Source organism: Argiope bruennichi, chromosome X1 (assembly GCF_947563725.1).
Source record: "Argiope bruennichi chromosome X1, qqArgBrue1.1, whole genome shotgun sequence".
Taxonomy (NCBI): domain Eukaryota; kingdom Metazoa; phylum Arthropoda; class Arachnida; order Araneae; family Araneidae; genus Argiope; species Argiope bruennichi.
In genome coordinates, this window is record NC_079162.1 from 82949393 (window position 1) to 82962807 (window position 13415).

The following is a 13415-nucleotide window of genomic DNA, read 5'->3' on the forward strand; positions in this document are numbered from 1 at the left end:
TCAATACTTTTCAAAGAGGGGTGTGATTCAAATCCTTGATACGATCTTACTGATGATATTTCGATTATAGGTTTTGGATCACGATAGAAAGAAACAATCGATACGACATCACTGAAATTTGCCGGAGCGATGACTTCACTGAAAAGTAACAATCGATACGATCTGTCCAATGGAAGCTCTCGAAAGTAATCTGTGATTGGATTGAAAAGTGAACGGACCGGTTATCGGAATTTTCGTATCGTATCATTGAATTGCATATCACTGAAATTTATCGGAGCAGTGATTTCACCGGAAAGTGCGAGTCTTCACTGGAAAGTGCGAAGTCACCGCTCCACTTTACGGGAGTGACCGATATTCGTATTTGATGATGCGCTATTTCATACAGATCATTTTTAATTCCTCGTGACATGATTGACATTGATTACATGTACTCTGTTTACTGCTGGCGCCATCTATTGGTAGAATATAGGACTAAAGTAAACATTTTAAAGAAATGACATATATTTTTAACTCATCTTTTCCAGAAAATGGTTCACTCTAATAAATAAATAGTTTTGAGAAGAAAATAAAAGTTAAGAAGTAAGCTGAAACAGATAAATTAATTCAATCACACGTTAGTTAAATTAGTAAATTAAGTATTAATTACAATGAATAAATTTTATATTTAATATTAAGTAATAATTTTTAATTAATAATATGATTGAAATAACAGATATTTGGAACGAATATTTAAAAATAACAATAGCAATATTATTTGTTATTCAAAAAATCGTGGATTATGCATCTCTAATTTACGGTATGGATTACTGAAAAAAAAAAAAAAAACTCAAAGAATCAATTCCTTATGTAGACATTACGTAGCCAAAAGTAAAATGGACTGAACACTGCTGAATTAGAGGAAACTCCAGAACATACTTTTCACCACAGGGTTACTATACCACCTCCCATCACCTTAATTGGGGCATAAAGGGAAAGGGTTAAAAAGTGAATGCACGAGTTATTCTTCGAATTATAGTATCTGAGTAATCTTTCAAAACCATATATAACTTTAATTGGGGTTATTCATTAGAAAGTGTATGCAAAAGTGACGTTTCTGAGATCGAAGTATTATTGATTTCCCGAAACGAGAGATCCCACCAGCAGTGACTTGTATTCTAGTTAAGCATCGAAAGACCTTCTATTGGTATTCATTCTACAGGTGGCATCTAGGGACAGAGTCTAAAACTAGAGCGAAACTGAAATTTCAATTTTTTTTTGTTTTGTTTAAAGAAACTACTTTATTTAAATAAATAAATTAGATGAATTGCTTTAACTCTGATTAAATTAAATGTTCTGTTTAAATAAACAAATATTGTGGATCACCCTTTGATGAAATTAACATAATATGTATAAATTATAATAAATAAAAAATATTAATAATAATCTTAATTAAAAAAGTGATTCAAGTAACAGTTATTTTGAACAATTATTTAAAATAACAATAGCCTTTATATTTATTATTCAAAAAATGCAGAAATTTTCAACTCTATGAAAAACAGCACAAGTATCTAACTTTTATACATTGGATAATGTACCTGGCAGCAAATTTTCAATTGTTAAATTAGAAGCAGTATTGTTTTTTACGAGGTATAAACTGCCGGTTTCCATTTTGTTATGGTTTGTATATTTTTGTTTTACTTACTATTTTGAAAGACTATTTGTTACATACGATAAATAATTTTCCTAAATTTTGCTTTGACTTCCTTTCATTGCGAACTCAAGTATTCAAATTCTATACACCTAAGTGGTTCCCCCCTCCCCACTTCAGCTTTATTGTGGTAATATTATTTAGTTTCGTTTTAATCTATTCAGTTTCTTAAGAGAGCTGTTTCAGAATAAAATGATTTTGACTCTTCAATAAATGAAGGATCTTGTGCAAAAACGGTTCTGTTATTTTATCGATTTCTTATGAATTTCAATCGTAATTATTAACAGACGCTAACCTTTTTTCTGGAATTTACTGTATTGATATCTTTTCTAAACCGAAAACTTCCCATTATTTTGTTCGCTCTTTTTGTTTTGAATATAAATTTTAGCCAAGTTTTTCGATAAAATTAAAATTTTTGTAATAATGCAAAACACAGAATTTTGTTTACGCCTTAATTATTTCTCATGTGATATAAAAATTAAATTTGTGGGAAGATTTCATAATTTACTTTTCTACAGGTTGTTTAATAGACACGCCAAAAATTTGGTGCAAATAACACTTCTATATTATTCCATATCTAATGTCTCTTTGTACCAAGCCAAGGCATTTTAGTGTATTTTGTGACAAAACATGTTTATTTTAACTTACACCCACCTTTATTTTTACACAACATAATTTTTTTTCTATGTGCAGCTCATATAGAATTAATCTAAATTATTAATAATTTGACTTTAGAATGGTCTTTACACTAATATTTTTTATTTATTTTTGTATTGTTTTTTGTGCCCACAAAAATGTTTTAACTGTAGGAAAACTGAAAATATTATTTATACATGAATATTGATTCATTTAATGTATATAATGGACCATATAATTCCATTTCTCCTGGACAAAAGGTTCATGTCATATTGTTTAGAATTTTTAATAAAATTTGAAGGGTTAGTACTTGTCTGACCAGGGGTCATTGTCTACCAAATGTGAAGGAGGGGTTTGGGCAGATCTGTTATGTGTAAGAGGTGTAGCAATGACAATCTTAACATTTTACCACATATTTATGTATCTTGTATTTGGGTAGCCTGTTGCAAGCATGCAATATAAAAATATCAAAATCTGTAGAGGACTTTTTTTTCTATTCAAGGTATTCTGGTTGTATTCATTTCTGATGAAATAATTTTTCCCACCACTGAAATATTGAGCCTTAAATCACACAATTCTGTTTTCTTAATTGGAATTATTTTCAATTTAATTCTAGTTCAACAAAACACAGAAATAGAATTTAATAGTAAAAATATTATTTTTTAAAAATTCTTTTATTATGTGTTTCTTGTATATCTCAGCAACTTTCTAAACTGCATTTTTCTTTTCTTTTTTTATTTAATACCTTAAATACATATGTTTTATATGTAAGAATATTATTATGTATGCAATATATTTAAACATGAATAACACATTTAATTTAAATATTTAAAAATTGATAGTGCAGTTTTTGTTGTCATTTCCAGGTTTAAAATGGTTCAGTTCACATTATGAAAAAAGAAAAACTTTTAAATGATGATGAATAAATATAATGCTACAAAAAGAGATATAACTGTAAATGGGCAAGTTCAGTTTTGTAATGAAAATATGTTAACTTTGTGGGTTATCAGGTGCTGATAATATTAGAACAAATTTATTCAACCTTTAAAATTTAATTTTCAGTTTCTGAAAGGTAGAGTGAAATAGCATTTTGAATTTTGTTAAAGTCTGCTATTCTAACAAAGTTACAGTTTTCCATAAATATGACCAGGACTTCTTCAATGTGTATGTTAAAATTTAAAACAAAATGTTTTGTCTTTAACCAATCTTACTATGGGAATCTGCTTTTCTAATAAACACTGCATGTGAAATTTTGTAAAAAGTGAATCGAAAAATGATTTTATTTTGTTCAAAACTACTGTGTGATCAGATTGCTCTCTCCAAACCTTAAGAGTAATGAAACATTCCTGCCTTCTTTCTGGTACCCGAGTATTTATTACTTCTCGTGTATCTTGCTTATCAGCAGATCTACTCTCAATAATTTACAATCATCCTTATTACTTTACTTTTGAAACCATTATCTTAATTTGTGAGGAACTGGTTATCAATTACTGCTTTGCAATATTTAAATATAACAAAAATTGTAACAACTTGAATTTATTTATAGGATTCTTCAGAGAGTGATATTACTTCATTGGCAAGAGTAACTGAAGATGGTAGTAGAAAACCTACCAAAAGGTTGGGTAGCTGGTATAGAGAAATCACTTCAAAGAAAACAAGACCAGAGAAGATAATGGATAATGAAGAAGAACTCCCTGATGATTTGACTGATGATAAACTGCATCAACAGTCATTGGAGAGCACTGATAATAATTCACAGCTTTTACTTAGAGGAAGTTTGAGTAGCTTTCAAAATTCTCTTGATTCTGCATCTGATACTACCATAAGAAATTTTCCGAGAGGGAGTGAGAAACGTGTACTAAATCCTGATATCCTGTGTCTTTCTATGAAAAAACTGAAACTGTGTGAATTTGAACCCCTAAAGCTGCCACAGGATGATGGAAGCTTTGTTGTTGATCAACAATTGATTTCAAAAGTGGAATCCTCTCTTTTAGAGAAATCAGAAAACTTATGTGCAGCTGAAGATCCTACGATATTTGACGCTTGTGCATCAGATTCCTCAACTGATTTAATTTCCCTCGGAAATAGTCTGCAATCTGATCTTGTCACCTTGCCTGATGAATCAAATCAAATCAAGTCAGCTGGAAACAAAGATCAACTCTGTTCAGTAGAAAATTCAGATGAAAACTTGAAAGAAAAATGCGGTCTTAATCCTAATGATGCTTTTCGTGTGTTACTTAGTCTTGATGACGATGATGAACCTGAAGGATTTTTATGTGAAAACAGAATATTTTGTTCAAATTGTACTGATGGGCCTTCAGAAGATGAACTGCTTTTCCGAGCTTTAAGAAATGGTTAGTTTAAATTTTTCTTTAAAATTATTCTTGTATCTACTTATTTGTTTTGAGCAAAATAAGTACTTAGCTTCTTTGCTTATGAATTTTTAAAATCGTTACGCAAAGAAAGTATAGCATTAATTTACTTTCATCTCTATTATTACTTTATTGAAATATTATTTTATACTGGATACAATTTAATTATATATGACAAATTTGTTCTGAGGGTGAAAAGCTTGAAATTTGAATTGACCAAAGATAGTCTTTGTGTGTGGGAGGGAGGTTGGTACATGTACCCTTGTGGGTCTGATGTCTTTCCATAGATCTAGTGCAGTAGGTGCTGGCTTAAGTATTAAAATCGGATTGTAATTTAAAATATCAATCTCAAAATAGCTCAACCATTGCTTCGAAATTACATGATAATATGATTAAACAAAAATCTACATGTAAATAATTTGTTTTATTCTTTTGCACCAGATTATTTATACTTCATTTTGCATTCTCTTAATTTTTTTGGCAAACTGAGTTTTTTAGAATTTGGTTTCATGTAATTTGTTGAGTTTAAAATCTCATTTTTTTATTTTTACCAGAAATTTATTAATACACAAATATATTTATTTAATAGTAAATATAGTTCATTAAATGAGCTAATATTTGGAAAGTTAAGAGTGGAATTTCTTCTGGTTGAACTTTTAAGTAGCCTAAATTTTTATGCAATAAATTCAAAACGTGTGTCGATTGAAATTAAGAGGAGAGGACTATAATTATCTTTAACAGATAATCATATCAGTTATATATAGGGAAACTGTTTACAAAATTTAAAAAATAACAAGTGCATATATATATATATACTATTTATTGAATTGTAATCATACTTTTTTTATATGCATTTTTATTGCATTGCAATTAAAATTGATTACAAAAAATGATTGCAATGCAATTAAAATTCTTTTGAAAAGTAAAAAAAAATATTATGATGGTTTAAGTAATAATAAATGTAATGTTTAATAAGAAGTGTCTAGACTTTTCTATTCACTCATATAAAATATTCATGGAGACATTGTTATGATTGCGGGGGAGGGGGGGACCCAGACTTTGATTTCATATTATTATATTACAATTTCTCTGTAGGTGAAAGCATTATTTAAAAAATGCATTAAGTTAGATGACTGAATTCGGCTGAGTAGTCTTTTTGCCATTATTTAGAAATTTATAAAAATTTTAAACAGAACACACTAGTTGAAAAAAAAAAAAAAAATCCAATGCTCTATGCATTGTCACGGTATAATAACGAAAAGATTGCCATCTTCACAAAAATGGGTCTTTAAAAATATCTTAAATATAATGGGACTGAGCTGAACAATATAATATTTGATTAGATAAAATTGGAATTTTAAAATAGCTCACATAGCCCCCGTCAGTTAGAAGTAGTTTTCAAAATTATCAGAAGGTATGAAGACTAAAAATAACATCAGTATCATCTGTCATTGAAAAATTTTAGTTCCAGATAGTACTGTGAAGTTTTATTTGTGTTAACTAAATGTTTGATTTCATATACTGTAATATAACAAAATAGTTTTTCGTCCCAAATCATAAGACTTATATGAAAATAATAGAAATCTGAGAAGTAAGTTAGTATTTCTGTCATATTTTTTCAAAAAAAAAATCATTTTTGTAAGCGCATATACATTGCAGCCAGGCTACTGTAATCATAATCAGGGAGAAAAAAAATTGAAAATGTGGGACTGTTCTCTCATTTGAGATCAGTGAACAGGTATCGGGTAGGATGTAAAATAACTTGATTTGCCTACTGGAAAATAATTTGCAAGATTTATACATTTATATGTTATGTATTAATATGTTATTCTGTTAAGGAAAAAAATTGATGTCAATTTTCTTTCTCTTTTAGTTTTTAAGAAGAAACTGAAGAATTTTGTGAGTATATATTTAGCTGTTCTGAAAATTAATATAATTATATTTTATGTCTCATGATAAAATGCATTTTTTTAAAATTATTTTCAAGTGAGCATTGTTTTATTTTATTAATAGTTTACTGTATAACTTCTGTTATATTGAAGGTCTTTATTTCTATCTGTTTGCATTTTTTAATTTGAGAAAGTGCACATTAAAAATGACTACAAGTTATTTTTTCTGGCAGTGTTTTGTATTAAAAAAATTGTAATGTAGGGAAATAGAGCATCATTTAGTATTAGAAATAATGCATTGATACAATTCATTGTATGTATGTATATATAATGCTAGCTGATTAGATTGGTGATTTATTTTGTGATTAGTTTATATTAAAGTCATTTATAAATTCTATAAACTGGTGTTCAAAATTGTATTTACTAATTAAGATTTAATTGTATTTTGTTTAGAGTATAAAATTTTAAAAAATAACAAACATTTGGTATTAATTACTTCTACTTTCCTTTGTGGTCTTGTATTGAATCTTTCTCTTTATTTCAATAATCTAAATGCTTTTGATTATAACTATGTATTTTTAAAAAAAATATGTTCTTAACAGAAAACTTAAATTTCCACTCTGTTTGAGAAATCAGTATATCAGCTGTAAAGTAAAAATTCATACAGTTGAGTCTTTCTTTTCCATAGTTCGTCTTATTGTTTCATTAAAGAGTTTCATTATAAAGGTCATTCATCAAGTAGAAATTTGTATGTTAAATTACTAGTGGAGAGCCTACCATAATCTGTAAATTACCAGTTCAATTTATTTGTCTCAATATATATCCTAAATTTAAAAAAGAAAAAAGTCTTTAATCTTTTTATGTACAAATTAGTTATAAAGACTACATTTGTCTTAAAACTTTTCATGCATTTTTAAAGATAAAGACACATTAGTAACATTTTCTTTAAATTAATATCCTCTTTATATTGTATCAAATGCTATTACCAATTTTTCTTTTGAAGACTTTTTTTTATTAACGTCTTCATTATCTTAAGAATTCTTTGCAATGTTTTCAGTTCATTTTATGACACTTTGCATTATGTCATCTTTATAGGTTTTTTACCAAATTCAGGATCTTCATCAACATGTTTTTTTATTTTTCCTTGTAGACTGAAAAACAAAAGGAAAAAATTTTGAAAAAAGTTAGAAAAAGTGTATTAAAAAATATATCTCTCTTAATAAAGAAAGTAAATAGCGTATGAATATGGTTCAAAATCAAGGTCTGCAAAATTTTGGTAAATAAAAAAATATCAGAAGGAAATGCATTGAAGAGATTCTATTGTAATTTGGAATATTATTTTGATATGTATACATGCAGGCACATATATTTTCAAGCTTTTTAGTGTTGCAAAAATTATACATGTTTTAATAATAATAAATATTTCGCTACATTATTTATTAACCTGTTTGATTTCATTACATAAAAAATGTTATATTATAGCCTTTTTACCCTTTGGGCCTTTACTCAGGGTGCCATTAATCCAACAATACCTAAAAATTTTCTATACAGTTTTTATTTTGAAACAGGAGTTTATATAATTATAATTTGAAATATGTTAAAAATTAAAACCAAGATAAAGTTGTTGTGATTAAACAACCAGCAAGAATTTTGTAATGTTACATAAACATGTATAACAACTTAGAATCGTTTATAAAGAGCAATGTTTGCCTTTTTTTATGCTTATAACCTTGATTTTGAAATTAAATATGTAACATGCAATTAAGAATGGTGAAAGCTGGCTTACAAAATCCCGTTTTCAAAACAATCTGATTTGAAAAATCGTGAGGCTTTATCTTATATGTAATCACTTGGTTCGTTTTTTTTTTTTTTTTTTTTTTTTTTCTTAGTTATTTTGTTAGATTAGTATTTACATTGAACCAAGGATGCTCTAATTCATATATTCATTTCTGATATAGCATTAGATTACAATAATCCAGATTGCTGAAATTTGTTTTGGATGGTTTTCTGTATATTTTAGTTTTATTTCTTTTTCAAGAGAATGGATGATGTTTGTTTTGTGAATTTTTGTCTTATTATTAAGTAAAGGTTCAATTTCGCTAGTAAAATATTTTAATGTGGGAAATGTTTTTTTTTTTTTTTTTTTTTTTCTAATAACAGATTTGAATTTCTGATTAGATAAAAATGGTTCTTGATATGTGAAGAGCTCAGCTCAGCTGTTCAAAACACTTTCCTGGAAATTGAGAGCAGTTTTATATTTTTAAAATTTCATGTACATTTTTATTAAATGAGAATAAATTATCATATTTATAAAAATGTAAAATAATATTTTACTTCTCACCTCCTACTTGCACTTTATTAATTTCACAAGTTTTAACTTTATATAGTTTCTGAGCTAAATATTTATACTAAAACAAAGACAGAGATAATAAATCTATATTTCTAAAATCAAGAAATTCTTAATTTCTATACCTAGAATTCTAGCTATACTTGTATCACAATCTCCTCTAAAATTTATTTGGAATGAAAGATACAGGACACATTTCTATGGAAACATGTATTTTAGCACTTTCGTATTTGAATTTTATCATTCTTGAAATCAATCGATTTTATTTTGCATAATTCTGGAATAATTTTATTACCTCAAACAGTTTTTCTATAAATTTATTCATTTAATTTTTCTAATACTTATACATGCTTTACCCCTCAGTGTTTATATTTGGCACAATTCATTATTTTATGATATTAAGCTTTTTTTGCACAAAGCCTCTCCCATGTCTGAAAAATAGAAGATGGGTATAAGGAAGAATTTTGATTGTGACTATTTGCCTGCAGAATTACCTTCTTAAACTTGTCTACAATTAACATTTCTCTGGGATTTTTAGTTCGGGAGAGGAAGTCATGATATACATGATATCATGATTTTTGTATAAATTTGATCAATATGCTTGGAAATTATCAATAATTGGTGAAAAAATTTAACATAGTTATCTAGCTCAATATGATAAGATGCTTTATATTAAGAAAATCATCTTGATTCAAAGTTTTCACCCTTAAAGTATTGAGTCTGTATTAATAGTTATTAAAATGTATCAATGTTTCAAACTCAAATTAATATGTTAAATCATAATAATATATCAATTTAAATTATAAGCTTAATTTATTGGAATTCTGAGAAAAGTATTTTTAAAATGAAAGTTTATCTATTCCCCATGATCAAATATAAAGTCTGGTTTGGAAGGATTTTTAAAAAATGTGAAGCATAATTTTTAGATATATCCATTTGATAATATTTTACATTTGTATTTTATACATTAGAAATTATTTTACATATATATTAATTAATGAAACATTGTATACTATTAATTTTACATATACTTATTTCATTAATTCATACATATGTGAAATATTATATTTTTCAGTAAAAATAGTTAATTAAATAATCATGAATTATTTAAGATCTCTCATCTGTAGTCTGCATTGCCTTATTTGTAATTTTGAACCACAGTTTTATGACTACCTTGCATGAATTTTTCTTGACTAGTGGCATATTTTGTATCTTTTTTTTTTTTTTTTTTTTTTTTAATTATTTGCATTTCATTTATTTTCCAGACCAGCCAAACAAAAAGCCTGGACTTCGACCAAACGTTTGATAAAGATAAGTTTAAAAATCATGGCAAACAATACAGCCAAGACTGCTCAGAATTGGATATATTTGAGGATCGATACAAAGATACATGCTTAAATTCAAATTCAACATCAGAGGCACAATGTCAGGAACTAGAGACTACAGAAGAACTTGTGGCATGCCCACCAATGAGTTCAAAAAATGGTACAAAAGAAAAGAAATGCACAATTAAATCTCCATCATCTGTTTCTTTCAATGAAAAAGCTAAGGAGCAACTTCATGTTGGTAAAATAACAAAAGCAGTTGAATGTTCCAAACCCTGTTCATCTGGCAAAGAAGGTAGGTCAAAACGAAGTTCTGATGATTCCAAAGAGATGGAAGAAATACCTTCACTGCTGTCATTCATCCAAAAGTCTGGCCCTGAGACTGTGATCAAAAGATTAACCAAAAATAGAAAAATAAATCTTTTGGAAGCCAGTCAATTGCCATCTTTTAAAAAAAGTGTTTCGATTGATTCTCCAACAGATCATATTTTCCCGATGGATATGGAAAACATAATGAAGTTGTTCGAAACAGCTCCTGCTGAATCAAATATATCTGGTAGTGCAAATAATTCTACTAATGGAACTAAGTAACTTGTTGAAAGGGATACTCGTGTATTTAATGATGGAGATGATGATATAAAAATGGTTAGTTTAGAATATGAATGTCTTTTAGAGAGAACAACAACGCATCTTTTTCTTTTTGTCTCCTATTTGAAAAGCTTTCTTTCTGAAGATTTTTCCTAAAAAAATCAAATTGCAAGTTTTTTCTCTTTTTTTACTGTTTTATTATATGGAGTATATTTTTTGGAATTGTGGAATTTCTCAATAGACTACATCACACTGTTCATTTCAGTAGTCTGAAACGACACATTTTTTGATGATCTTATTAAGGGGAAATATGTAAAATGATGAGAGCATTTACAGAATTCTTTGACCTTGATTTTCGCCCTATTAGATACTTTTTTGTTCATTTTTTTTTCACGTGTGTTTGAGTATCATGTCATTTTTTACAGTATTATTTTAATTCATTCTGCAAATAATCTGGTTTTATTTTATTATTACATGCAAATATCTCTTCCTTTCATCTTTCCTCTCACCCCTATTTTGATGAATTAAGTCCATCCTAATGCATGCACAAAAGCGGTAAGTGTTTTAGAATTCGTTGTCAAACAATAAATTACATGTATCATTATTGAATCGTGCACAAACATAGTGTAGAATATCAGATGTGTAGATTAGTGGATCAGAACTTGTGTGTGTAGTTATGTTGATGTTATATATAATATGCATATTAGATAAGGAAAGGTTTGATATTCTCATATTAATATAAAGTATAGTTTTGGAAAATGTCAATCTATTTTCCGTTTAAACTTCTTTGAAATTTCTGGTCAGTCCAGAATGCATTTTGTATAATTTCAGAATTGATTTTCAAATAAATCCCTCCAATCAATTATAATTATGTAGAATGTAAAAGGGAAAAAGCACCTTTATGAATGATTGGCTTTGAGAAGAAAATTTATTTTGTTTTAAGATGTGGTTCTTTGCACAGCTTTTATAGTTTACGATTTAATATTTTCAATTAAGGGACAATAAATTATACAGCCAGATTACTTTTTTGATAATCCAGTAGATGTATTCTTACAAGTGTTTTGTTTAGCATACTAGCTTTAATTTTTTTTAAAATTTTAAATGTGTATTATTTTTCCCTATGCTTTTGTATTTAAGAATTATTTTCTTTAAATATAAACTTCTTATGTATCAAACTTTGTTTAATTGTTTTCAAATTGATAATTTGGATACTTTTATTGAAATCAATTGAAGATCTATATTTACATCCATTAAGAAGAAAAATGTTTTGAATTTCTATTGAAAAAAGTACAATGTTGAGATGTTTACATTGAAATGCATTTTTATTATTCACTTTTTCTTTTGTGTTCTTTGAATTTTGTTTGAAATTTTATTGATCTACTGATTTAGAAACTACTTATCGTATGTTTTTAAAGTGTTCCCAAACAGATTAAGAAAGAAAAATAATTAATGTAATTTATTGGAAATTAGCGAATTTGACTCATCAGCTATTTCCCATTGATATGAAAAAATCTAATCCTTATTTGTTTTGTAAGAAAATTTCCTTAATTTAAGGTAATATATAAAATTTTCTTTTCAACAAATGGGAAGCAATTTGATGTTTATCCTTTATCTGGTTTTATATATTTATTACATTAGAATAATGCTGCAAAATGTACTTTATTGAAATTTAATGTATTAAAACATTTTTGCCGACTAATAATTGAATAGGTAGAATTTCTGAATATAAAATATCCTAATAAAAGTATTGTATTATGATTCTTGATTATTGGTTATTTTTTAAACTGGGATCAATTTTATTTATGTTCATTAAAAGATCAAAATTTCGGCATTCATTTGATATTTATATTTTTAAAAAAATTATTCATTTTTGTTCTACCTGCTGTATCCTAATAATTTCAAGGATGTAAATAATAAAATTTCATGAAGTATTAAAAAGAGAAAAATATTTCAGTTGCAACTTATTTTCATGGATCAACTTATATTGCTTCATAATAATTATATGAAGTTTTTGTTTTAAACAAATTGATGTAGAGGTTAACTTAGTAAATTTTAATTGAGACCATTTGTTTACAAGGCCATGAATAACTGGTCTGTCACTCTGTCTTTTAAAGAAAAGAGTAACATTAACTACACATACTTTCATCTTTTGTATTTATTTTAATATGGCTGAAAATCAACTTCAGTGCACTAAATCATCTGTCACAAGCTTCTGACTACAAATATGTTCTTCAGATGATAGTTACAATTTTGAAAGGTGGAACTTTTAGTAATTTAAGTGCTAATTAATACATTTCTGAAAATTTGAAACATTTTTACTTTCTTGTATGCGAAAGATACAAATATAAATTATTGTCTTCGTCAAAATATTCAAAGTCGCAAACGGATTTTCACGAATACATCCTTGAAACTGAAAAACACATTTTTGAAATTGAATCTGTCTGTCTTTGAGCACAACTCAAAACAGTTTGAGCTAGACAAATGAAACTTAGTATGTGGTCTTAATACTAAAATTGTAGATTTGTATCAATTTTGAAGAAATATATATTCAGGAAGTCTGTCTGACTACCT

At 27.1% G+C, this 13415-nt stretch overlaps 1 protein-coding gene across 1 annotated transcript; it reads left to right on the forward strand.

The window, feature by feature from the left end:
- Positions 1-1540: 1540 nt before the first annotated feature.
- Positions 1541-12552, forward strand: LOC129958344 (uncharacterized). Its single transcript, XM_056070764.1, has 4 exons — positions 1541-1656; positions 3870-4677; positions 6569-6594; positions 10197-12552. The coding sequence occupies exons 1-4, from the start codon at positions 1654-1656 to the stop codon at positions 10845-10847; spliced, it is 1488 nt and encodes a 495-aa protein (XP_055926739.1). The 5' UTR covers positions 1541-1653; the 3' UTR covers positions 10848-12552.
- The last annotated feature ends 863 nt before the right edge of the window (positions 12553-13415 follow it).

Bases quoted from the DNA above. Each gene is read 5' to 3' on its own strand.
- LOC129958344 (XM_056070764.1), top strand. The intron at 4,678-6,568 runs GTTAGTTTAAAT...TTTCTCTTTTAG, and splicing joins TTTCCGAGCTTTAAGAAATG to TTTTTAAGAAGAAACTGAAG. The intron at 6,595-10,196 runs GTGAGTATATAT...TTTATTTTCCAG, and splicing joins AGAAGAAACTGAAGAATTTT to ACCAGCCAAACAAAAAGCCT.